Source organism: Lutjanus erythropterus, chromosome 21 (genome assembly GCF_056507025.1).
Source record: "Lutjanus erythropterus isolate fLutEry1 chromosome 21, fLutEry1.hap2, whole genome shotgun sequence".
In the NCBI taxonomy this organism is placed as follows: domain Eukaryota; kingdom Metazoa; phylum Chordata; class Actinopteri; order Lutjaniformes; family Lutjanidae; genus Lutjanus; species Lutjanus erythropterus.
The window spans coordinates 2,389,231-2,416,575 of record NC_139337.1 but is presented as its reverse complement, the minus strand read 5'-3'; the positions used below and the strand labels follow the sequence as shown (position 1 = coordinate 2,416,575).

General features: G+C 38.6%; 1 protein-coding gene across 1 annotated transcript in view; it reads right to left on the bottom strand.

Annotated features, from left to right (window-relative positions):
* Positions 1 to 8,368: 8,368 nt before the first annotated feature.
* Positions 8,369 to 27,345, bottom strand: part of LOC146307192 (phospholipid phosphatase-related protein type 5-like) — a 202,645-nt gene continuing 183,668 nt past the window's right edge. The window contains exon 8 of the mRNA XM_084747563.1: positions 8,369 to 10,659. Coding sequence (XP_084603689.1) covers positions 10,630 to 10,659 — 30 coding nt within the window. The 3' untranslated portion in view covers positions 8,369 to 10,629. The remainder of the gene's footprint in view (positions 10,660 to 27,345) is intronic.

Sequence of the window (27,345 nt, the reverse complement as noted above, 5' to 3'; positions counted from 1 at the left end):
CATCACACATGGATATCGATGGATGTTTACCAAGTGCCAAGAAAATGGCCTAAAAGTTAAAAAAGAAGAAGTAAGAGTCATATTGGCCGAGCTGGATCCATAGGGGTCTGCATTCAGACAGCGACAGAGACTTCACAGAAGACAGTACTTTTCAAAGGGACCTTTATCATCTCGTGCGCATGTTTTATTATCTCGTGCGCACGATTTAGCTTAAACGTGTGCACATTTTAATATCTCGTGCGCACGATATATATATATTTTTTTCTTCATGACACTTTAGGGGCTCCGTACATTCTTGCAACACTGAATTTACAATGCCAGTAATTCTGTGCATCTCCAGACAGGAATACCTGTTGTGTCCTCACACATTTCCAAGTCTTCAGTCCACCTTTGCTGCTGCGTATTATCATGAACACACAGACAATGAGAACTGTGCTGCTGCTCTCCCTTGAGAGGTCTGAGGGTTTATCAGGACAGAGTGTCTGTCATCTGGAGACAATCTTGTTAGCCATGAGGCCCTGCTTCATTTCACTTCCACTGACTCAGGAGAAAAGGTCACTTACTAATGTGTCTTCATCTTTAGCAGAGCCCTGGATGAGTCCTCACTCCCTCCTGGGAACATTTAGGATATTGAATGGTCCTACTTTCCGATACAACGCACGCCCAAAGATGTTTTTTACTTATTCTGCTTGATTATACCTTCTCAGGACTGGATGAGCATGTTGATAGGCATTTTCCTCATTGCCCATGGACCTCTCATAATTATAAAAATGTTCATCTTCAAGCTGAGCAGAGGTCTAATCAGTTGGGGTGACTAAAAACACTTGCACACCCATCTGAGAGCAAGGTGGTGTCACAGATTAACCATATTGTCTTTTTTGCAATTTAAATGAGGAGACTCTGAAAGTTTTTGGGAGATTATGTGCTGCCTATTCAGTAGTCTGACTCACCAGATACTCACTTGGGGTATTAGCCAGCCATTGGCTGTTTAGTTTCAGTTGGCATCGAGACTAACATCAGTTGGCATCAAGACTATCTACTTTAAGTTCCAAGGAAACAACAACCACCTTCAAACTGCAACCTACATGTTGAAAATGGCAAATTATCTCCTGGGACGCTAATGGTAGCTGTTACTTTTTCTTATGCAGTGATTTTTGCATCTATTTCAATTTTAAAATGTTGTGAACTGCTTTGCTTCATTTTTTGGATTGAACATGTTTCCTCAAAATGGTGTGCAACGGGGTTTGAGATTAGTTTTCTCTTATTTGGTGGATGTGCCACAGGTGCTGCTCAATCAGCAGCAATGTGTATGTAATCATCACTGTATTAAAAAGGCAGTAAAGTGCAGTATGCTTGTGTACACAATAGGAATGCAATGAATTGCAGTTGTCCCATGCCCTGTGTGGATTGACCCCCACGGTTCAGCATGCATGTGATCTGTGGCCTACATGTGATCATCAGAGTATGAAACAGGTTACTTTTACATAAGTAATAATACCCAAAATCTCAGTGCAGAGTTGCAGTGAATGGCAGGACAGATGTGTGCTGTTTTTTATTCTGCAGCTCATCTCTGTGTAGAGTGACACATCGCCTCAGGAGAAATCCCCACCATGACTTCAACTTCATTTTCACTGGTGTAACTATGCTGTCGTCATAGAAACAGATCATAAGATTATGATATTTATTGAAACTTTGGTAATATCTGCTGTCTGAACGTCTACACACACACAGCTCCTCTCAGCTCACTGGAGCAGCTCTGTGTCTGCCTGTCTGTGACACTGCATGTCTGTGCTGAATGGCTATTACTCGTAGCTGTGTGAAATTGTCTCTTATATGGACTTTAGTATATACATAGTACAGTACTGTGTAATAGAGTAGAGTATAGTATTCAAAGTATACTGTATGTTATTATTATTATTACTGTGTAATTTTTAATTATATATAATTATTATGTAGTCAAGTGTATTTTTAAAATAATTTAACCCTAATCCCACCTCTCTTTTCTTTTTTGCTGATCCAAAAAACAATCTGATCTGTGACTCAAAACTGTGATACGTTCTGAACCTGAATCTGCTATGAATGACTTTGATAAGGACCTCACAGAGGTAAATACCAGGGGCCTTATTACATAAACTTCCTAAGTCTGAAATCCTGTGGGTTCATATCGACTGCCAAGATGATTCATTTTGAATTTGCATACTGTTGTGGTTTGTCTGCTCAAATCCTTGTCATGGGTCGATAATTGGCAAGAAAACTTCCCAGAAAGGAGGTGTTTCCTCTCCTCCAAGACACAGTTAATGCCTCAGACACATAAAAGCTGAAACTGAATGCCCGTCTTCTTTTGTCCTTTCATAAGCTAGCCAGTGACAAGTGAAGTGAGACAGCAGCTGTCATGGATGCACACAGTCTTGTGTAAATTTTAAACACTGATACGAGCATGACAGGACGAGTACCGGTTGAAGAATCAAGTTTACAGCTCTAGTTAGGATTTCATAAGTTAAGATATGAGGTTTGAGACAGGATTGGACACAGTCATGAGTTTAGGAATTGATTCTGCAGTAGGAAGATTTTTCCTATCCTGGGAACTTGCGTTAAGATAGAACGAGGACTCCCCACCAGTCAGTTAAAACTGAAGACTCCCCTTGGATGAGAGGCAAAACATTTTCAGGGATCCACAGCCAAGACCAGTTACCCTTGATTTAGGCTCACAGACTTCTCCATTCTTGTATCTGCCTATCAAGCTCTGATTGACTCGTCTGTTTTTCCAAAAGGAACCAAGAGAACCGTCAATGAGCACATCAAGTTGTCAGGACAACAACCAGGAGCTCTGGGACTAATTCAGGATGGACTGACTGAAGGATCTTTTTGGTTTTCCTGTTTACTTGTGGCTCAAACATATTGCAGACATCTCAGAGTATCCCCAGGTTGTCTACTGATGTCACTGAGGATGCAAACTGCACTATTGTTGCATCAGCCATATTTAAACACCTGATGCAAGTGTGTTCCAAGAACATCTCAAAAGCCCAGGGCATGTTTGTGAGGTTCCGGGATAGAAAAGGTATAGAAGCAAAACCAACAAAAAGGCATATAAAATAACAATCTGCCAGTATCATTGGCTGCTTCTTGGATGGTTGAATAGCTTCAGAAACCTTTCCCCTCTCCTCCCTGATGTTGGATTAGGGAGATCTGTGTCCAATTTGTGTGACTTTTTGAAAGCAATGATCAAACATTCAGTTCACACTATGATTGGCCAGCTGTGTAGGAGTGTGAAATCAACAAGGGTTTGTTCTTCTCTATCTAGCTCTCTTTTTTCATTCTGTTGGAAACAGAATGCTTGAAGGGTTGTCCTTCCAAATTGAAGCTTTGGAGCTTTGAAAAACTGCCTTTAAAACATTTTGCAATGTTTATAAGCACCACAAAACTTGTTAGAATGGAACATGGATGATATTCATTCCAATGCTTCTAAAAGAATTAAGCACATGAACTCTTTCCCCACCACTGACAAGATATCTTTTCATTTAAGACACAACACTTCCCGCCACTGACAAAATATCTTGTCAATTACTGTTTTCACTGTGAGGCTGTAACGGATCATCTGTCACAAAATTGTCACTCTGAGAAGAAGAGAACCACTGGAATGAGCAGCAAAAGAAGATGGTGTTATCTAGCATGAAAACATTGGTGATCAGTGGCAGATCTGTGGGTCAGAAAGCATTATGGCCCGGCCACAGAGCGGGTCTGCTCACGCTGCCACCCCTGGGAGTCATGCCACAGCCGGGTCAGATAGGACCGCCACAGAGCAGGGCTGCTCACACTGCAGCCCTGGACCTCCACAGAAGCTGCGAGACAGCGAGGCTGCTCACACTGCAGCCCCTGGGAGTCACGCTGCAGCCATGGCAGAGCGCTCCACCCCCTGGGTCTCTTGGAAAGTGTTTCAGGCAGGGGGGCGGGGGACACACAGACACACCTAATGTTAGCCACACAGGTGACGGTTTTTGGCCTGAAAAGTAGATTTTTTTTGATGCAACCAATCAAAAAGTGCTTTTATAAAATAATGAATTACATTAGAACAAAATGTTTTGTGTGTCTGAAACTATCATTTCTTTTGATGTATTCCATGTTAACATATTCATAGAACTGAATATTCTGTGGGTGTTGAAAAAATCTGTGAATTTTGTCAAAAATGTGGGTGCTGACTGGTGTTAATCATGGTACATTGCTTTTACCAACAGAAGAATGAGAAGATTTCTGGAAACAAACCTTTGATCCCTTTTCAATGTTTTTTATTCAAAGGCTGTAAATTTCTTATTTTCTACAGTGTAAAAGGTCACAATTTGAACTCAAGTTGAAAAGAAGGGATATTTGAAAACCAAAGAAATATGCAGAATATAAAAAAACAACTTGGATAGAAGGAGAGCAACAACATCCATATAAAATGGTCCACTAGAAGCAAAGAAATCACATGACTGTGTGCATGGGGGGAAAGATAAAGAGCACAAGTTCAGAAAGGTTTATAACTCATGTCTCAGAACAAGCTCAACCTCGAGGAAAGATGTAAAATACACAGCAGGGTAAAGAACATAAATATTAACACGAAGAACATGAATGTCACTATTCACAAAACAGAGTATAAAAATGTAACTGTAATTCTGAACAATAACATGAAATATACCTCATTTTAGTCAAATGACATGAAGAAGAAATAACAGTTCTGAGGAATAAAAGAAACATTTATCGTGAACACTCACACAGTGCACAGTCATAAGAAAATAGACAGAATATGACCAAAAGGATATATATATATATATACTGTATATATAACAGTTCTCTTTTCCTTTAAATATACTAGGATAGTGTAGCTCTTGCAATGCACATTTGAGCAAACTTTTTTTTTTTTTTAGAGTCCTGAATATTCTGTGTGATGTCTGTTTTCAAGCAGCAGTAACATGGTTGGCCATTTCATTAGCAATGAGAGGAGTTACAGATTGATTTAAAGTGCTGCTTTTTGCATGTTCCTACCTGGAGTCCTTATTCATAAGTGCTTCAGTGAATATTACAAAAATAGAGATTTGAAGGGGCAACAGAATTAGACCTTCAATGCGTTCGTATCCTCTCTCCTGATGGGAAAGAAAGCCTGACATGTTATTGCTACAAAGGAGAATGACTTCATTCAAACAAGGAGTGGCACTTTGACCTCCATACAATGCAAATATACAATATACTGTACATTTCCATTTATTAATGTTAGGTAATGCTTAAAACAATCAGTTGAGCAAAGGACAGTAATTAATCAATTGATGAGTGAGTTAAAGCTGCATTAGTCCATTTTTGGCCACTAGGGGGCAGAAAAAACCATCAAAACAACCTAAAAGAAACCTACTTTCTTATTCAGGAGACACAGCACAAATTATTTGGAGTTGTGTTTGTGTGGCAAATAATAAGACCAATATTCACTCTCCTTTTTGACCTGGCTGTCTGTCTGTCTGTCTTAGTTTGTGGTTCATGGAGAACTTACCAAAAGATTTCTGGATAATATTCTGTCAGCTAATTGGGGCTGCTAGCCAAAAATATTAATGCAGGTTTAAGTCATTTAAGCCAGGACAAATATGCTTCTTTCTTGGATCTTTTATATCATTGTAATGTAATCCTGCATTTTGGGAAATATGTTTGTTTGCTGTGTTACCCAGAGCAACATGAGAATATGTACCTCAGTTTTGTTAGTTAAATTGGATTTGGCTGTTCAATACCAATATTCAACTATAGTTTCCTTTTATAATTACACTATCCAATAGTAGTATTTTCAGCCTCAGTATATGGGACGGGTGCTCTACCAGCTGAGCTATAGGGCGTGCCTAAGTAGAGTTTGAGGGTATCTGTATTTTACATGTTTATTTTTCTGACAACTTTTTATTTTTACTCCCTGCATTTGAACACAAATGTCCGTAGTTTCTACTCCTACATTTCCAAAACAGGGCTGTTACTTTAGTTTTTATGCATTAGAGGGGAATTGCTGATTATTTTATGATGATTTTATGATGATTTATGATTTCATGATTTCAACCTAAATTGATGGAACAATAGCATAAAAAAAAGACCAATTTTTAGTGTCCATCAGTGCATATCAAGGAAGACAGACGTAACAAGAGGAAAAAGACATAAGATGAAAAACAACTTAAAGAAATAACGAGATGAATAACATGTAACAAGAAGTAACCGTCACAGAAGATGTAATAAGATGCGAAAAATGTACAAAAAAGATGTAATGTCAATGTCATTTTTTTAAAAAATGCTGTTTTTAAAACAATAAACAAGACGATAAAACAACGTTAAAGACATACCAAGAGAAAAAACATGTAACAAGATGAAAAAGACAGAGGACGAAAAACAACGAAAAAGACTCAACAGGATGAAAAACATGTAATAAGACAAAAAACAGCATGAAAGATGTAACAAGATTTTAAAAAAGCTGTAATATGATGAATAAAGACGTACCAACACAAAAAAAGACATAACAAGACAAAAATGTAGTAACAAGATGAAAAACAACATAAAAGAGGTAACAGACCAAAAAAGACGTGAAGACAAAAAAAGATGTAACAAAGTGAAAAACAATGTAAAAAAGACGTATTAAGATGAAAAGGATGTAACAAGATGAAAAAGACATAAGATGAAAAACAACATAAAAGATGTAACAAGACAAAAAAGATGTAACAAGGTGAAGACATAACAGTCCACACACAACATAATGCATATTTTTATATATAAAAAACTGACAGATTGTTGTTATGATTCCTGCTCCCATTCACTTTTTTCCTGTCCACTCCCAGTCCCATGAGGAATAATGAAATTTACTCCAATGTCCAAAAAAATGTCAAAAATGTCCAACATGCAACGCCTCAAAAGCTCTATGTGTATCCTTATATCATGTATTTAACATACAAAAATAAAAGATTGGCTATGTCACTAACAGTCTCTCAGAGAGACAATAAAAATCTGAACTGAACAGCTAGAAAAATCTTCTCATTTGAATCTGGGGAAGACAGCAAACAAGCTTCTCTAAAATGCTAGAATGTTCCATTTTATGCCCAACAAAGTGTTTTGTGTCAAGTTGAAAAAGTCTCTCCAGATTGTAAAAGTTTCAGGCTTTCTAATAGACAACTAGTATAACAGGAATATGACTGACTTTTTAATTATACAAAACAATTAGACATTAAAACAAACAGCATTATATCCAGTATGAAGGATAGTAACTCATCTATAAATAGAACTACAAAGCAACCAGATTCCAGTAAAATGATTCTTTCATGTTTAATGTTACACTGAGCTACATGGTAAGAAAAAAAAATACAGTGCAACAACAAAACTTGTAGCCTCGCCAATGATCAAAGAGGTTCATGTCCTGATTGGCTGTGAGATGGAACTACAGAGACTGCTTTCCCCCAGTGTGAAGGCAGCCCAGCATGTCTCTGTGTCTCTTTGATACCGAAGACACAGGCCATGAATAACTACTTTCTCTGCGAAAAAGCCCAACTGTTACATCACTGTAACCTGATCTGACACAGCAGAAAACATCAGATGGGACACAAAAATTGAGTTGATTATATCTGACTACTAAATGCATACAATAAAAATCTCAGTTTTGGCCTGTGAGTCAGAGTGACCTTTGTATTTTTTAGTTTTCACATGAAAAAAAAGAGTTGCATTCTTTTGACTAAGGGGTGCGCCATGTCCATTCCTCATGTACAGTTATGGATTATACCTGCTACCAAACACGCAATACTTATTTTAAACACAATAAAAAGAGAAAGAGATAAAAAAAAAAAGAAAGAGAGGGAGGTGGTGATTGTCTGGTGCGGCTAAGAAACCCCAAAGGGTTTTCTCAGAATACAGAGTGTAGAGTGTTTTCATTGGTTGACTGTATATATACTGTACACACACGCATACACTCTTGTACACACACCCTGAACCCTCGTAGAGATGTCAGGAGAACTGAAAGACACATGAATACATAAAAACAGACGTAAACTTTAGCAGTTTTCATAATTTGCTACTTTGACCTGAGCCCGTATTTATCAAAGTTTGAAGAGTTACACTCTAAATGGTGCTCAACTGGTGAAGTGTTGCATTCCCAAAAAGTTGGAAGTGCAATAAAGTCTTTCAAACGCCACAACCCTGCAAGATAATCATGGTAATTTTCTCACACTTGACACATCTCCTCCAAAAACGCAGCACCGCAACACACAGGTTTTGTATAAAAGAAGCAGCCATGTGGATGTCTCGTGTCAACAACTCCAGCGCATGTTTGCACACAGAGTCATGATGAGCATGCAATAATTAATAAATAGAGCTGAAATAATTATAGAAACCAAACTGGATCTAGTGAGGAAATTCAGTAACACATTTTGTAACGCCTATGTTCATAATGCATTCTAAACCCAATTTTTAATGCATTATAATACATTATAAACTTATTCTTAATGCACTATATGGTGCTTATAGTCATAATAATCATACCTCATTATAAAGCACAGTTCTATAATGCATAACACACTGTACTTATACATATAATGCATTATACTGTGCAATGTATTATTATAGTTATAAGCACTCTGAAATATTCATTATGCTTTATAACAATAGTCATGACACATTATGATTCCCCTGCCTATACTACATTAAAAGCATACTTATAATGTATGTATACTGTACTTATAACAATGTATAATTATAGTTAGAAGCACTCATAAATATTCATAATGCTTTCATGATGCTTAGTAACAATAATGATACCACATTATGATGCCCATGTCTATAAAGCATTATACACATACTTACAATGTGTTGCATTGTGCTTACAACAATGCATAATTATAGCTTGAAGCACTCATAAAGATTCATAATGCTTTATAACAATAATCATAACACATTACGATGCAATGTCGATGAGGCATTATGGACTTTTTATACTTACAATGCATTACGCTTCTCTTATAGCAATGCATATTTACACACACATTATGATGCATTATAATGTTTACACCATAATTATAGTTATAAGCACTCATAAATATTCATAATACTTTTTAACAATAATCATATACATAACCTATATATGCAATAGTCATAACACATTATAAAGCATTTAACTTCATAACTTCTGGTAACTCACTGACACTGTACTCATTATAACAATACTACATTATAACTATTTTATAAAGCATTATAGTCTCATCACTGTTGCATTATAATGTGATTATGAATTACTCTAAGTGGTAATTGGGTGCTTTTATTAAAGTAATGAAATTCCTGAGGTGTCAGCAGATATAATACAATACAAGCTGGAACTACTGTAGCTAACTGATAACTGCTCACCTGCTGGGAACATGCTGAGTGGTCAGCTCATGACTGATACAAACCATACTTCTTCTGGGGAACAGTGTGTACTCGAGCAGGTCAGGTTGATATTAAATTGAATGGTGAGACACAGCCAACAAGATAACCTGTACTTCAGAGGCTGTTTCTTTGTTCCTTAAAGCTCGGCACACACACTTTTCTATTGCTCAACAGTATGATTTCACATGTCAAAGACCATCAAAGTTCTCTGCCTGAAAGACTGCTCATACTTACATTAATGTTTCATCACAACCAATGATATGCTGAAGAGTGCTCACCTCTGGCTCTGCATCTCATCCAACTGTAAGATGGTACTCTTACTGAAGAGCCCTCTGGAGCTGTTGAAATCATTAGCAGCATTTCAAGTTAAAAGATATTAAATTCATATATACATATGTGTTTGAGTCAAGGTTTTTATTTTTATCTTTAATTTAAAGGTGCATTCCCATGTCCTCAAATACCAGAATTTCTGGTTGGTGGCACAGATCTTTCTCCAGAATCACGTCTTTATCTGATGACTTGGCCAACCCAAAGCATCAGCATTTAACAACCTGGGAATAAGACTCAAGAATCAACTATCTTTCCTCTTCCTGCATCTGTAAGTCCAAAATTTCACCTTAATCAGTTTGATAAATATGGGCTCAGTGGTCTGTGTCACATTCTGATACTCAGAGTGGTCCTCTGGTTGTTATGAAGGTCATGTGATAACAGCAACAGCAAAATGTGAAAGGTGGAAATCAACTTTAGTGACCTGACAAGAGAGGGCTTTTCACTCTCACTCAGCTGACTGACTGCTCAGTCTTCTTACTGGAACAATGCTGTTCCACACACGACAGAACAAAAATCATGTGAAAATATTTGACCCAGGCAGAGTTGAGATGATGCAATCCAGTTCACTTGTTCTTCTCGTGTCCCGCAGTGTGCAACAAGTCCGGTCCGGGGGCCGCCTGGCAACAAGCTTAATTTGGGAGGCGAGAGTCGAACAAGGTTTCAGAATAAGTGCATAGGTGGAGAAAGCAGAAGCAACCTGCTGAGTTACTGACACTTCTTTTTTTTTTTTCCTCGGATACAAGAAGCTGCAAATGACGACGGGGGCCGGATAAAGACGACATACAACAACATACCGCAGACCAGACACACACAGAGGATGGGTTTTTAGCGCTGCGCTCCGGTTAATTGGATTGGACGGTGAAGAGCGTGGACGTCCAATGGGTCTGCCACACGGCCGACTCCACGTCATGTGACCTCAGCGAAGGCGATGTGATTCTGCAGGGAGGAAGGAGAAAAGAAAAGGAAAATCAGGAACACAGAAAAAAGGAATTCAGGCTTGTCTATCAGGACACTTATTTAGACCAATCCCTTAAAAGTCATTGGAAAACTGTTCATGGTTATTTTTTTTTATATTTTTATTGTTGTATAGTATCGTTTTTTAGTTCTTTTGAAATTCCAGCCATAATCATTCAAGAGAATAGAAATATGTGATGATGTTTCCTAGAGTCATGTGACGTGTAGAGTTCAGTCACTAATTATCTATGCGGAAAGGGTCCAAATAAAATTTAAGCTGGTTTCAAAGAGGTCTCAAATCTAGGGAGGTTTTGAGGAAAATTCTGGTATATTTCGATGTGGTGAATTTCCCATAAACATGGCTGTTGTGACTCTCTGACTCGTGCTCACTTTGCACTTGCCACATCTGATGCAGAGATTAAGGAAAACTACTCGCAAGTAGGGTTGTTCTGATGCTGATACCAGGTCAGTGGAGGAGAGAAATGCTAGCTTTATCTTCAGCGTCAGATCATGTTACAAAGTCTGCGTTATCGTAGCCAGTTCATGATAAGCAGAAGAGTTTGGTTTTGTAGGGATCTATGGTAAAATCCAGAGCTGACATTTTGAGTAAGTCTTTCTTTTATGGATGTGAACTGAACTGTTTTGGGGTTGTGAGGATAACAAAACGGACTCTTACTGAGTGGACTGAAGCTTGGGTATCAGAATTAGTATCAGGCAGGAAAGAATCAGTATTGTTACTGTGGAATAATTAAAAATGATTAATTTAAAAATAATGTTTATTTTAAAAGTGGTAGGAGGCTTGTGCAGTTGGCCCCAGGACACAATGCTACACAGGTCCTTGTTTCCTTAAATCTCTAAAATGGAAGTGGTGAGTGAAAACAATCCATAGAGTCACAATGGCCACATTGAATGGGATATAACTGAATTTTCCCTCAAGCTAAGAACCTCCATAACTCCAAAACACACCATCATAGCACTCCAATCATTCTTATGAAGACCGAAACATGCATAAAAGCACTTCAAATAGAAAGAAAGCAACCATTTAAAACAATGGCAGTAAGAGGCAGAAGCAGAAGCATAGACACAAGAAGCTTTGATTTTCTAATCCAACCTCAGAGTGTGTTTGGCTGTGGAGCAAGAGAAGAGGAGGAGGAGGGGGATAAAGATGCATGCCTGGAGAGTGCTTTTCTCTCTCCTTCCTCAAGTAGCTGTGCAGCTAAGAGAGTGAGGAGATGATGTCCTACTGAGACTGTCCTTGCCAGAGAATCAACAGCCAGTGTGGGTTTCACCATGATTTTGATCTTTCTCCAAGTAGACCATAGAGGCAGATCAGTCATGTGGGTCATTTTGGAGGCAGGCACTTCAGTGATTTAGGTATTTGCTAGTCCTTTTGTTATACATAAGAGATGCAACAGATCACAAAACTCATGGTTCAGATTGTATCACAGTTTGCAGTCATGGATTGGATTGGATAGGCAAAAAAAGAGGGTTAGATTATTTTAAAAATGCAAGTGCATTGATGCAACAGTCTTTCTCTGTCTGTAATCACTGCCATAGAAATAATATGCAGCTACAGTCTTGGTCAGCGTCTACACTAAGCACTATCTGATTGGTTAGAATTCATGGGTAATAGCCAACAACAACAGTGAAGCCTGTGTCACAGACAGAAGAGACTGCAGCTGCTCCGATGAGCTGAGCAGAGCTGTGTGTAGAAGTTAAGACAGCAAATATCGCTATACAGTAGTTACAATAAATATCACAGTCTTATGATCTGTTTCTATGATGACAAGCATGCCCAGTTTCCCACTTATACCAGTGAAAATGCCCAAAGTCAGGATTTCAGTCCATAGAGACAATGTGATGGCTTGTAAATCAGTTTAGTCTTCCTTTTTTTAATTGTTACTCCAGTGTCACACAGAATGCTTCAGAGTACAACACAGAAGCATCTGTGTTGTCTTTTCACTGCAACTCTACAACAAGATTTCAGGTAAATCAGGTTTTTTAGGTTCTTTAAAAAACTTTTTTTTTTTTTTTTTTTTTTTTTCTTTTAAAAAGAGCAGCTGTAAAACTGTATTTCACACTATGATGGTTACACACAAACATACCATGGAAAGATCTACAACCAATTTAAGCAATGAATTGCAACCTATAAACACTCACAAATTTGTGACATAGCAGTGCTTGGTTCATTTTCAAGCAGGACACAAAATGGTGACAGCGTGATCACAATCTTTCTCAAATTACAGTTAACCAGCACACTAAAATTTCTGAAGACATTTGAGGCCAGGAATAGGCAGTGTAGTAGCAGAATCTCAATCCATATTTGACCAGTTTGATCGGAGTTTAGGGAGCCTGAGGCGTTGTTCTGGATAGAACTAGATAGACCTACAACCAATCAAGCAGCAAAATGTGTTACATGTAACTTTTCAGATCTGGACCGGTGATGATCCTCTGTCCACTCTATATTAAACAGTGGTGATTGGCCCAGCTGGATCCAAGGCTGGTGGAATTCTAGACATACAGTACCTGCCAGCAGATTCATCTGGTTCTCATACTAACATTAACTGATATCAAAAGTTAATTTTATTATTAAATTAAATTAAATTATGCTGTTTCACAAGTTTCTACTTGCAGAAACAGCACTGTGTCACATGGCTCATGCTATTTAAAAAAGAGGAAGATGCTATGAATCGAACAATACTATATGTATCACGATACAGGGGTTATGATTTAATATACTGAAATATATTCTGACATTGTAAGCATGGTGATATATTGCTTTTTTTAGTTAAAGGTTCACTTTTTCTGCAGTCAAAACACAGAGGATAGATAACAACACTGCTATCTAGTGGTCAGTGGTTTAAACACAACATAAAATGAACCACGTCACTTTGGATTACAGGTCAATATTTCTCTCACCTTCTCAGCCTGTAATTTTCTCAGCTGAGCTGCCTGAAATGATCCACTGCCTCTTCAACCGGCATGCCAACATCCACCGGATGTGTGAGTAGAGCAGCTGGCTCATATGAGCCTGTTTTTCATGTTCTGTTTTATTTACGCAGCAGGTGTATTTTATGGAGTGATGCGGAGGTGGAGAAGTGTCTGAGCGTAGGGTACTCTTGCTTTAATGGCATACGCCAGTTCACAGTGGTATGCCTTTTATCAATATTGTGTCACTCACATTACACCTGCACATACCACCTCCCACTGGCATACACCATTAGTATGCCACTCTTGTTCTAATGGCATATGCCACATTGACTAGAGGTATGTTGACAGGCTTATGGCACATCATATGTGTATGTCACTGGTGTTCATAACATGCTGGCGTGAATTGGTGTGTACCAGTGGATTACCATGGTGTTTTCATGTGATATATAAAAGCAACAGCAACATGGTAACCATCATCAGCGTTGTTGGTAACACTTCACATTAAAGTGCCTGTAATAAATGTTAGTTAATAAGTAAATAAGTGCAATAAGTTAATAAGTAAGACCTCATAAGATGCTTATTTATATTAACATGTGTTACAAAAAGTACATTAATGTTAATAATAGCATAATAAACAGTTTATTGTTAAATTATAAGACACTTACAGGCACTTAAAATAAATTTGTTAACAGTTAATAGACTGCTTAAGAATGTCAATATGGGTTTCTTATAATTGTTTATAGTAGCATTACAAGCACATTTATTGTGTTTGACTAACTTACTTATTGTGTCATTGTTAAAAATTTATTAAGCTTTGATGCTGCTTTATCAGGGTTTCTGCATACTTTATTATGCATTCATTAGCAGTTAACAGTGCACTTATTAACAGTTAATTATGCATTTTGGGGGTGCTTGATTTTAAGTGTGGACAGTGCTTATTCGGGTTAATTCATCCTTTATTATGGACTCATTAACAGTTAAATATACATTTTGGTTTTACCCAATCTAAAGTGTGAACGGTGCTTATTAAGGTTGCATTATGCACTTATTAACAGGTAACCATTATGGTTAACGGGGCTGGATTCAGACTATAAACTATTAACAAGTTTCTTAGAAATGTTTAATAATCTAATCTGATTTCTAATAATCTAATCAAAACATTTGTCATGCTATAATGAACACTTATATTGTTTTCTTAACTTATATTAATGTTAAAAAGCATCTTACAAGTGAATTTTTACCTATTAACTAACGCTTATTACAGGCACCTTGATAGAAAGTGTTACTGTGTTGTCTTCCATGTCAGCAGTAGCAGTAATACTACCACCACTACCATCATCATTATGATTAACTATCATCTCTGAAGTGCTGAGTCAAAATCACCCAGTTAATTAACAATGCCCACCAAAGGCTTCACATTCTGAATTGGTTTAAAAGTTTGGTGTAAATGCAGAGGCGATGAGCTATCTTCGCTTTCTCAGTCACAGTGAGGTGTAGCAACACAACCACCCTGGAGAGGGTGAGGTAAGCACAGCATCCAAATTCACTGGCTGAGACCTTCCCTGTGTCATACCATATATACATCAGATACGAGGCTCAGGAGGTAATCACGACCCATCTCACCCTGCCAGTTCTCTCTTCAAACCCCTCCAGTCAGCGAGGAGATCCCAGAGTTTTAAGTGTAGGACATCTCGCCTCAGGATAAACTCATATCCTGAGGCTGCTTGATACTTGAACTCTGACGCGCAAACACTTGTGGAAGTAGAACACGCATCAACCAACAGGCACTTTACAAGTAGATAGGCAGCAGCACAAAGCACTTCAGCACTTTATCATATGGTTTATGTTTGACTGTATACATGTGATTACTGTTTTTGTTGCTCTTATGCTGTATATTTTATTTAATTTTTTTGTTTTAGAGCTGGCTAATACCTATCAACTGTGTTGATATGAAAATAAAGTATTGAATTAAATCTATATCCCAATTATTACTTTGGATTTTTGTTTCGATATTTTGTCTGTGCTGTTTTGCCAGTATATATGGTATGATATAGGTTGCTGTTTCACTTTCTATAGCTGTGAAATCTGTATTTAATGTCATTTTGCACAATTAAATTAATTGCAAAACAAATGCAACAGCTTTCTATTTTAATGTATGTTAAATGAGTCAAAGTGGCATACCATTAGTACCACCATCATGACAGTCGATAGTGGTACATGAGTGACATACCATTTATGCCATAAGCCAGTACAACAGTAGCAGCAATAATCAACAGTAAGTGTGATGATTCTAATGGCTTTTTCAAACGGGGGAGCGGCACTACATCTGCAGACCCGCTGGGATTGGTGGGATCTTACTGCGCTCCTGTGAATAGCCAGGCAGACAAGCACTCCACCATCAAACGCCAGGCAATCTATGTGTGGTAACCAGGGGAACGGCTTCTGTGCAATACCCGTCAATATCCAGTCTGGCCCCAATGCTCTTCCATGCCAAAGCCCTCCTGTTTATGTCCCTAGAACTATATAAAAACCTCTTACAAACATGAGGAAACTCACAAACGGCAAGGACAGCCTCCCATCTATTGTAGTTGCACATCGAACAGGAAAAGGTTCAGGAAAATTTCACTATGGCCACTGGCAGGCATGTGCCTGAGACAAGCGCGACAATAACACTTTCACAGGAGTATGAAAGCCTGCACCTTCGTACCTGCCCGCTCGCCTCTCATTGAGCATGAATTACGAGGCGTGTCAGTCGCCCCCATCTGAAAATCCAGTACAATATCCAGATCCTGATCATCTGTGTGCAGCTGTATCTTGATCTCTCACCATCTCACTCACAAAAACAGTGTTAAGAAACCATGTCGCAGTATACTGGTTTCAATTGGAGTACTCCACTTAGTACTAGTAGGGCTGCATGATTTGCTAAAAAAGTACTGTGATTTATTTTGACTGAAACTGTCATACGGTTAGTGGAAATGATTGATTTTGCATCACACTTTTCATGCTCACTGAAAAAAAAACAATTTAAACTGTGATGATGTGACATTTATTGAGGTCTGTACCAAACAAACATGTTTTCTTTCTTTCTGAGGAAAAAGATTTTTAGGCCAGGTCATCTCTGCAGCACTACAGTACCTCACTGTAATACTGTTTTCTCACACATTTGGATATTGCACTTGGCCCTATTGCGATTTTATTGCTATTGTGACAGATTGTGCAGCCCTGGTATCCAGTTTTCTCAAAACTATTATATGGCCTTATCCAGGTTTCTGAAACCAGAATATTATGTTTATATGTGCAAAATATGACCAAATACCTGATCAGAACCAGGATACTTGTGTGCATGTAAGCAAACTCAGTGACATATCAATCAGAACACGTTCTCAATCCTGACTTGTCAAATACAGCAGCTTAGTTACTGACCCTGCACATCCATTTTGCACATACAGACCTCCCCATTCAATTTAGCAATGCAACCTCTGGATAGACTTTCAAAATAAAATGGAAAAAAAACTACTTGAGTGGTGCGGGTATGCATATGTCAGTTAACACGTAACATGTAATTTTATGTATGTAATTATTTATAAGAAGCTAATGTTGATAATTGGTTTTACACAGGACATGGACACTGGTCTCCTGTGTCTGTGATCAATCCCACCTCCTTCATATGCAGACTCTCCTGCTCTATAATTTGTCACCTGACTTCAACAGCATGTCAAACATAATGCTGGAGGGGCGCCTCTGGAAATGATGCTGCAGGGTTATCTACAGTGTCAAAGGCTGAAGCATACACCAATGGAAGTGAGAACGGGCTACATGTGGCGTACCATCGGTTCCTGTTCCATCTCAGCAATAATGTATTTTTCATCAGACCAACACACTTTCCCACTTGAAGAACTTCTGAATGTTCACATTTGAACTATGACACAGATCTGATGGAACCAGCAACCACATCTCATGTACAGGAGGGGTTAAATAACTGACCTCTTATTGTGAATCCACTCTCCCTGATTTTGTTGTACTCAGTAGAGCTGACGATTGTGTTTTCCCATCCCTCAGACTGTAGAGGTTGCCAGTTCAGGCCAATGATTTCTCCTTTTTCATTCTTTAGAGTTTTGGGTTTGACTAAGGGGAGATATTAGCATTTATATTGGAGGAAATTTGTCCCACATGTGGCAGTTTTCTCCCGTTGCGTTTGTAATGAAACAAATGATAATTCACCTGCCAAAATGAAAAAATGTGACTGCCTCCTGGGTGTTTAATTAAACGAGTAATCTGTTCAATTTTCCAAAAAGCAGATTTGGTGCAACAATCTGATCAAATAGTTGCTTCATTAATTTATCGTTCAGGGAAATCATACTCATAGACAGTGATAAATGTCTGCGTATGGTGTCTTGCAGCCAGGGTCAGCATGTGGTGACAATGATATCATTCCACCCTACTGAAGAAGAAGAAATCACAAAATAAAAGCGTGGGATTCAGTTTTTGCTTCTCAAAGGTTCCTTCCTGCCCTGGCATTTTGTTCGCTGTGGCTTGTTTAGCTTCCAGGCATCTTTAGGCTGGGCTATTTTTAGAGCAGGCAATTTTCCGCCGAGCCTGTCGTAGCCGAGGTGAGAGTGTGAGATTCTGTGCTCTTTGTGAGACAACCGAGCGCAGGCTCGCTCAGCAGGAAGCTGTGAATTGAATCATCAGATAGGAGCTGTGAGTTTCCAATGTTTCAGGGCTAAAAGTGTATCTTGTTAGAGGAAGCTCAAAGCAAACACAGCAGGCTGGAGTAAATACACACATGCTGCTGTTACATTGAATTCTAAACATGTAAAAAACAGATTTCACTCAGATGCAAAGAGAAAGAAGGAAAAACACTTCAACCACACATGCCAAATACTCTGGACAGCTCAATCTCCTAATCCTCCCTTTGGCCTCATTGGATACAAATTGGTTCGTTCACTGTGGACCAAGATGGCTACCAGCCCAACAGATGGGTGGTCAGTGGGCCAAAGGAGCAGCATTTGACCAATCATATACATAGATTTGCTCAAGGAAATTTCCACTTTACAATACCTTAACTTTTATTTTTTTTTCTACCAATCATAAAAATACTGTTCTAAAAGATCTGGGAAGATGGTGACATCACCAAAAATAGTTCTGAGAGGCTGAGAAAAAAGATGATTGTGAACAAACCAACACTTTATTTGAAACTTAAAGTTATAGCACCTGAAATGTGGAATAAACCCCAAACTAAGGTTTATCCACTGAGACGTGTTAAGAAAGCCTTTTTCATGTGAAAGTCTGAACTGAGGTCCAAATCAAGGTTCGTGTTTTTGTTACTGGGTATACATTTGATCCCATTAGTTTTGATTTCACACTAATTATGTGAGCACACTATATACTATACATTATATACTTATATGCATATTACCATACAGTTGGCCCTATCTTCCACCCAGCACAAAACTGTTGCCCTGGTGGCGCAAGTGGCTTTCCTATTTTACACCAGCGCACGTCTGCCACGTCTGCAAGATAGCAAATGAACTTGCACCTGGTCTGTACGGCCATGGGTGGGAGATCTAAAAATGAAGGTTTGGTTCGGCTCATTGGAGTGAAAACCACTTGCGCTTTAGACCGGCAAAAACCTGGTTGAAGTGCAAATTCTGTGGTGCAATTGGTTTGTCTGCACAAGATAGCACCTGGCGCACACACACCACGACAATCACAAAACACCTTCATTTATGTTCACTTTTCCTCATACAGGAGTGTAGATTAGTAAAGTGTCATTTCAACATATTTTCTATCAACCATAAAGTGTAAATGTTGACATTAAAAGCATGTGTGTTGTGTGTTTGGCTGAGGTGTGCACACAAAAAACACAGTCAAAAAATGTTCTCTTTGTTTCCTCCTGGTAAATTTGCAGATGAGAGCCGAGTTTCTGATTGGTTTATTGCATGCTCGGCCGAAACTCAACCATGAATTAAATAAGGTACTTGGGCGCAGCTGATAGCTGTGTCCTGCTGTGCACGGCTGGTGCAAGGGGTGGGACAGAACAGAATACCCCTGTGCAAGCCAGCAAAGGTGGATTTGGACACACCTCAAAATTAAAATAAATTAATTGCGCCTCACACTTTCCACTTGCACTTTGTCTAAATACAGCTGTAGCTATTGCTAGTTTGTTTTTTTCTCTCTCTAATTCCAATATATATCTATACATTTATTTACTTATTTATTTTCATCCCTTAGCTCTTACCTACATGAGCCACAACTCCCTATACTTGCAATTAATGGTCTGTAGACAGGTGTGTGTGATGTCAGTGTCAGTGTCCATTTTATTCCCACTTACTCTTTATTAAAGTCATTAGACCTAATTTCAAACGAACATTTGGGGACTCATCACAGAAAAAAAAAAGTGCTTGTCCTATCTTAATTTTCCAAAATTCTTAACTTCCTCTTCCAGAGGCAGTTTCTGAACTCATGGCTGTGTCCTGTCCTGTCTCAGACCTCTTATCTTAACTCAGGAAATCCTGACTACAAGTGTAAACTTCATTCTTCTATCAGCACTCATCCTTTAATGCCTGCGTTAGTGTTGAAAATGAACACAATACTGCCTGTAACCATGACAACAATGTCTCCCTTTCATTGTCACTGGCTAGTTTGTGAATGGACAAGAAAAGATGTTCAGTTTTAGCTTTGATGAGTCTGACAAATTAATTGTGCTTTGGAGGAGAGGAAACAGCTCCTTTTTTTAACAGATGAACCACAACAGTACATTGATCAAATTCAAAATTAATTATCCTGGCAGTCGATATAAACCCATTAATATGTGGTTTGGGAATTTTAAAGCATCATCATGGGGTTTGAGGGGCCTTTCAATCATAATATTATCATGTTGTCCTCCATCTTCACTGCCGTCTCCATACAGACCCATCAAATAGTGGAGTTGCCAATTCTGACAGTTATTTGGAATTTAGGACAGGGTCTGTTTCCAGATGTACTGAACACCTTCTATGCACAGCACATGTACAGACACCGCTGCCAGCACTGAACGACCAAACACTACAGCTCACCACAGCTGGAATACAGAAGGCCCTGCCTCGCGTCAACCCACGCAAGGCTGCAGGGCATGACAACATCCCTGGACGCGTTCTGAAAAACTGTGCTGAGCAGCTGAAGGATGTTTTCACAGACATCTTTAACATCTCGCTCCAACAGGCTGTGGTGCCCACCTGCCTCAAAAGTGCCACCATCATTCCTGTCCTGAAAAAAACAAATCCTGCTGGCCTCTCTGATTTCTGCCCTGTAGCCCTCACGCCTATAGTGATGAAATGTTTTGAACGCCTGGTCATGCAGCACATTAAAAACTGCCTCCCTGCTGACCTGGACACGCTATAATTCACTTACAGAAGAAACAGATCCACAGAAGATGCAATTTCCACCATGCTCCACATCACGCTGACTCATCTTGAGAAGAACACCTACGCCAGGTTCCTGTTCTTAGATTTCAGCAGTGCCTTCAACACCATCATCCCACAGCAGCTGGTGGAAAAGCTGCAGCTGCTAAAAGTGGACAACGGCATCTACAACTGGGTCTACAACTTTCTGACTCAGCAACAGCAGACAGTCAGGGTGGGCAGCCACACATCAAAGACCATCACAGTGAGCACAGGCTCTCTGCAGGGCTGCCTCCTGAGCCCTCAATGGTACTGCTGTGAAGAAGGTCAGCAGTGTGAAGTATCTGGGGGTTCACATTGATGAGGACCTCACTTCAAACACTAACACCTCAGCAGTCCTCAAAAAAGCTCAGCAGCGGCTCCACTCCCTCTACAGGGGCACCGTTGAAAGCATCCTGACCTATGTCTTTACCACCTGGATTCGGGTGCTGCAGTGCCAAGGACAAAAAGCGGCTAAACAGACTGGTCAAGACAGCCAGCAAAATCATTGGTGCCCCACTCCCCTGCCTGATGGAGCTATACCAGCAGCGCTGCATCAGTAGAGCCACTTCCATCATCATGGACCTGCTCCACCCCTCCCACCACATCTTCTCCCTTTTGCCATCAGGGAGGAGATACAGCAGCATCAGCTGCAAGACTAGCAGGAAGCTGAATAGCTTCTTTCCCCAGGCCGTAAGACTGTCCCCCATCCCTACACACCCACACTCACCCTTGACAGCTAGGCACCTGTCAAGTCAAAAGACTGAATGCACTTTGAGAGAATGGACTAGTTTTGCTTCTATTTTATTATGATGTTTACTATTTTATTGATGTTTCTATTGCACTACAGTCACTGATTGAGAAATTAAATTTTGTTGTCTTGTGTATGTAAATGCAAAGTGAAAATAAGAATAAAAATCCTTGAGCCTTGATCCTTGATCCTTGCAGCAGCTGACCAGATCTTGCTTCATCCACTTGAGAAATATTGGTAAACTGAGATCTGTAGTTTAAAATGCTGAACCAGAAATGCTTTATCTCATCACGTATAAACTTCAATAATGCACTTTTCTTGAGACTTTCTCATCTTCATCGTCTTAAACACATGACCATGGTGGCCACTTTCTCTTTAGTGTCTATTATAAGGTAAGTTCTTTTCCTAAATGCAGCTACTATGTTTCTGCAATACCAAAAACCCTAAATGTCATTTTGTTTTGTTGCATTGTTCTTCCTTTTTATGGTTTGAACGATTACCTGCCAGAAATTCTTGTATTGGTCTCAAAGTCTGAACCATCCCAAAAAACTACCTGTGGGTGTTATTACACCTAAAGTCTGGACCAAGGTCCAAACCAAGGTTAATTTTTTTGAGACGCTGGATTTTTTCACATCTGAAAGTCCAAAGAAAGCAAGTACATCTGAAAGTCCAAAGTGTACATTTTTGTTCCATTGAATACATTTGATCAGTTTAATTGGCACTAAAGAATTATACATGATATAACTACACCCTGAAGTGCATCCCTCTATATTTACAGCGATTGGTTTGCAGACAGGCGTGTGTCTGGCCTTGGCATGTTATCAGTTCAGTTCAATTCCTGGTTAAATTTGATCTAGAATGAGACCGACAGTGGTCCAGGGGCAAGTTTCACAACTGCAATTTTGGTCTGGATCAACTGAAAAGTCAGAAAGTCCAGACCAAACAAGGTAAGTCTGAAAGTTCCCTAAATTCATCAACCAGGGTTGAGATGTTTGGTCTGGACTGTGGTCCACAGGACATTTCACACCTGTAATTTTGGTCCAGACAAAACTGAAAAAGTCTTAAAGTCTGGACTAAATAAGATAGGTGTGAACAAGGCCCTTAGTTTTGTACAGAATTGTAGTGACATTTTAGGGACCCTAAAGTGGGCTGACTATCGTAAATTGGGTCTGACTGGAAAGTTTAGACTCTTGTGGATTCAATGAGCTCAATTTTATTCATGTGTGAGGATGTTAGTCTCCATAGCAACAATGTCATTGTAGTAAGACCATTTTTTGAATCATGTCTTCACTGTATAAAATGACCTATAATAACCCCTTGGATAATCACAGCCTCATGAAAATAGACACCTGGACTGTTCAGAGGATGATAAAAACAGGATAAAAACAGAAGTGCTTCCTGTCCAGTTACCACAATTGTTACAGAAATCTCCAAATATCAAAATTTTTGGATAGCAAATCACAGCAGGAATTTATCTATGGTGTCTTAATGTGGTATTCTGGAAGGGTTTCTGATGATTTTTTTCAATTCTACAGTGATCAACAAGGGTTAAATTTTGCACCAAACCTGTGTAATAAATGGTTTCAACCCAGAACCTGCTGCAATAACTTATCAGACATGATAGAGCATCATGGGAGTGACCATCATATACTTCATACATTTCAACATTTGACTCAGCACCCAAACAAAACACAATGTTTATCACAGATTTATGACTAGAAAAACTAGACACAGAGTGCTGAGTTGCATCTCATATTAATCTTCAGGTTTCAACTCTCAGATGATGTATACCGCTTCTATCTGAAAACCTCATGTCCCTCCCTAAAAAATGACAAAAATGGGTCTAATGGTAGGGAGGGGGAGGGTTGAATGGAAAATGGATGAATGAAAACTGAGCAACAGTCAATACGGGAGGTCACATTTGAAGCAGCAAGTGGTTCTGTAAACTGCGTAAGAGGATGGATGTTTATGACAGTTTGTATCATAATTTAACTGTTCACCTCTGTTTTTTCTTTTAGATATCATCACTTTTCAAACCACTTATCTCTAAAGAGGCCAAGAAGAACAGCCATGTTTTCAGCTTTCTGACAACATATTTTTCAGATGACCCAGCTCCTTTGTAAACGGCTAAAGAAATAAGAGAATTGACTCAGTTAATAAAGTTTTATCAGAAAATTCAAACCAAAGTGGAGATAAGTACTTTTCATATGACAATACCAATATGTTTTGCTAAGTTACAGGTTTGTTCACAGTCTGACTTCATGTGTTTCTTTTGCCTCTTTTCTTTTTTTTTTTACTGATGTCACCAATTAACTTGGTGACTACAATATTATCAGCACTGATGGGAATAATGGACAAAGAATAAAAGTAGAGGGGAAAAATGGACTGTCTTTGTATAGTAAAAGTATTCATTTCAGTTGTTAAAGGGATGAATACAACGTTCTTACTGCCAACAGAACTGATGGAAAAAAAACCTCAGAAGAAAATCAGAATTATTCTTACAGAGAAATATTTTTACATGTGAAACCACTGGCTGATATTGTGGACTTTTTCTGTCACTGAAAGCAAGTATCTAGGTTTAGTAATTATATGTGCATGTGCATTTTATGAATTAGTTAAAGTAGCACTCGCAAAGATTTCAGCCCTGATTCATTTGATGATACCTGCATTATTGGTGGTAATAGTGACACACTTAAATACTACAGGTCCCAGTGCCCCTCCACTTCCCTATCACCATCCAGTCCGTACAATTCATCAGCCTCATCAGTCTCCCGTTCTCAGCAGAGTCCTCAACCACCACCAGCACCGGTGTCTGCAGTCCAAGCACCCAAGACTCTCCGACAGGCTTTATTATCACACACTCTCAGCTGCTATAATACATCTTATCTTTTATTTCATTCACTGTCTCTGATGTGAAATGCTTTAAATGTGAAGCTGCAGCAGTAGGAAATGTTCGAAGGGCATTAACAGTAATCTCAGAGCCCATCGGCAATCATCTGACGCAGATTTCTCATCAGTGGGTCATCTGCTCAGTCACCACTGTGTTACCTCATTCAGTGGTAGTGACTTAACCCTATAATGTAACTGAGTGCTTGCTGATAATTGTCTTTTTTCACAAAAACAATTCCTGGGTTATCATAACTGTATATTATATTGACCAATCCAGTTTACATCGACCAAACTGTTTTTGTCATGGCTTGGGTTTTCTTTGTTTTTTTGTTTGTTTACTTTGTTCTAGTTTTTTTTAATCACTTCATTCTTCATTCATTCTTCTCCATTATTGGATTTTATAAGCTTTGTTCTCCTGTTTTTGGACTACTTTTCCTTAAGCTTGTTACTCATTTAAATGTTGTCATTAAATCACCTTGAACTGATTTTGTTTGTTTTGCTACTTTACTTGACAGATAAGCTTTTGCAGACTACAAGGCAAAATAAAAAGGTTCCAATTAATTTGAAAAAAAGAAAAAAAAAGAATAATAATAACCAAACCAATTGAAATATCCCAAATGTTCTAAAAGCAATGACAAATACCTGTGATCAGTGAGTTTTCATAAATGTCTGATGTATTAATTTTTTCCTTTATTTGATAGTGACAGCTGAAGATATGACAGGAAAGGGGGCAGAGAGCAGGACTCACACAGAGCAAATGGGCTGCAGGCAGGAGTCAAACCAACCACTACTGCAGAGGACCAGTACAGTACATACTTTACCAACTGAGCTACAGAGACGTCCCCTGATGTATTAATTATGATCCAAAAGATATCGGTAACACTTCAATTTCCATTTCCCATAATTTCATGGTAAATAGGTGGTAATTACTGAGAAATATATTTCATGGGGAAGTACACGATAATTACAAGTATCATTGTTGGTGGTGATTCCAAAGCTACATATTTGAAATTTCTTTGAATTCACCCTCAGATTTCATGGTAAGTGTGTGATCATTTTCATGCAAGTAGTAGTAGTACTTGCAAATTATCACATATTTACCATAACATGTGGGGTAAACTTGCAGTCATTTACAAAGAAAGTTAAAATATCTGAAATGGTAATTACCACCTACTTGTATGAAAATGACACTTGCAAATTATCACATACGCACCATAAAATTTGGAGGTAATTTGTGAGTAAATTCAGAAAAAAATTAAATATGTTGATTTGTAATTATCTCCAATTACATGAAAATGGGAATTTCTAAGAAATACACATATATTACTTGGTAATTACCACCTATTTACCATAAAATTATGGGACCTGGAAATTGAAGCGTTACCAAAATATCATATATGTAAAAAATAAAGATTTTTTTTCAGTTTGTCAAAAGGTCCAAGAAACACCTCAGATTAAAAAAAAAAAATAAATAAATAAATAAAATCTTGCGATTATTTGATGTGTCAGGATTTATAGAAAATTATTTAAATGTTAAGATTGCCTCTATAACATGCCAAATTCCACAAAAATACCCAGAAATGGCAATTTTTCAATTATAAGTCCTTAGAGAAACACACATACAGTATGTAATACTAAAACTATCAGCACTCATGTTGTTGATGTCTAAGTCAAGTTCAGTATTTTAAAATGTAATATTTGGAATGATGATGATGATGATGATGATAATGATGATGATGACAGTTTGAGTCACCTTTTGGAGAGCTGGGAAACTTGTGAAAGCCTTACAGTGTACACTTCCTCCATGTGTGTATTATCTTCTGACATGTGGTATTTAATCCTGCATGTCTGTGTCCTCACACTGCAACACAACATCACCGCAAGTCCCTGTACTGATAGCATGTTTCAGAAGGATGCAGCCCAGGAAAAGTTTAGTATGTGCACTCCCCAAACAAACAACCCTGCACTGTTCAATGATAAATAAATGAACCTTGAACTTGTACCTTGAGAGAAACAAGAGAGCTCTGCTGCTGCAGGACTGTCAAGAGTCAGCACATCAGCTAAATGAATCCGGACTTGACAACAAAAACATGACATGTAAAGTAGAAAATGAACAGATTTCTTGACAGGGAAGAAACAGATGATTCTCATTAAGGAAGAAGAACATCAAAACATTATAATTCAAAATATGTTGAAGCCTCTTTTGCTCTCAGGATAACTGAACCTTGTGTCTCCAAAGACAGAGGCTGGATCTGCAGGACAATATCAGCCAGTGGTATCAGTCTAATTGTAAAGCGGACTAAAAAGAGAGGTAGAGTTGAGATGTGTCCAGAGATTTGGCAGAGTTCAGGTTTTAAACCACATCATGGTTTGCTGCCTTTTGTTTCGGAGACACTGGAACCAGTCTAGACCCTGCAGCCAGCGCAGGAAGGCACGGATCTGCTCCTTAATGTAAGACTCTTCATCCTCATCATCCGTCTCCTACAGCAGCAGTGTGTGTAGGTGTGTCATTAAAACTTAGACACTGCAACCTGTAGCCTTTATTAGTACTAATGCGTGGTATTGTGTCAGAAAAGAACAACCGCTGTACAGATGACAGTGCACTGTGCTCAGTCACATACTGAGAGGAAAAATAAAAATGAATAAAATTCTCTATCTCTATCTAAATCTAATGTA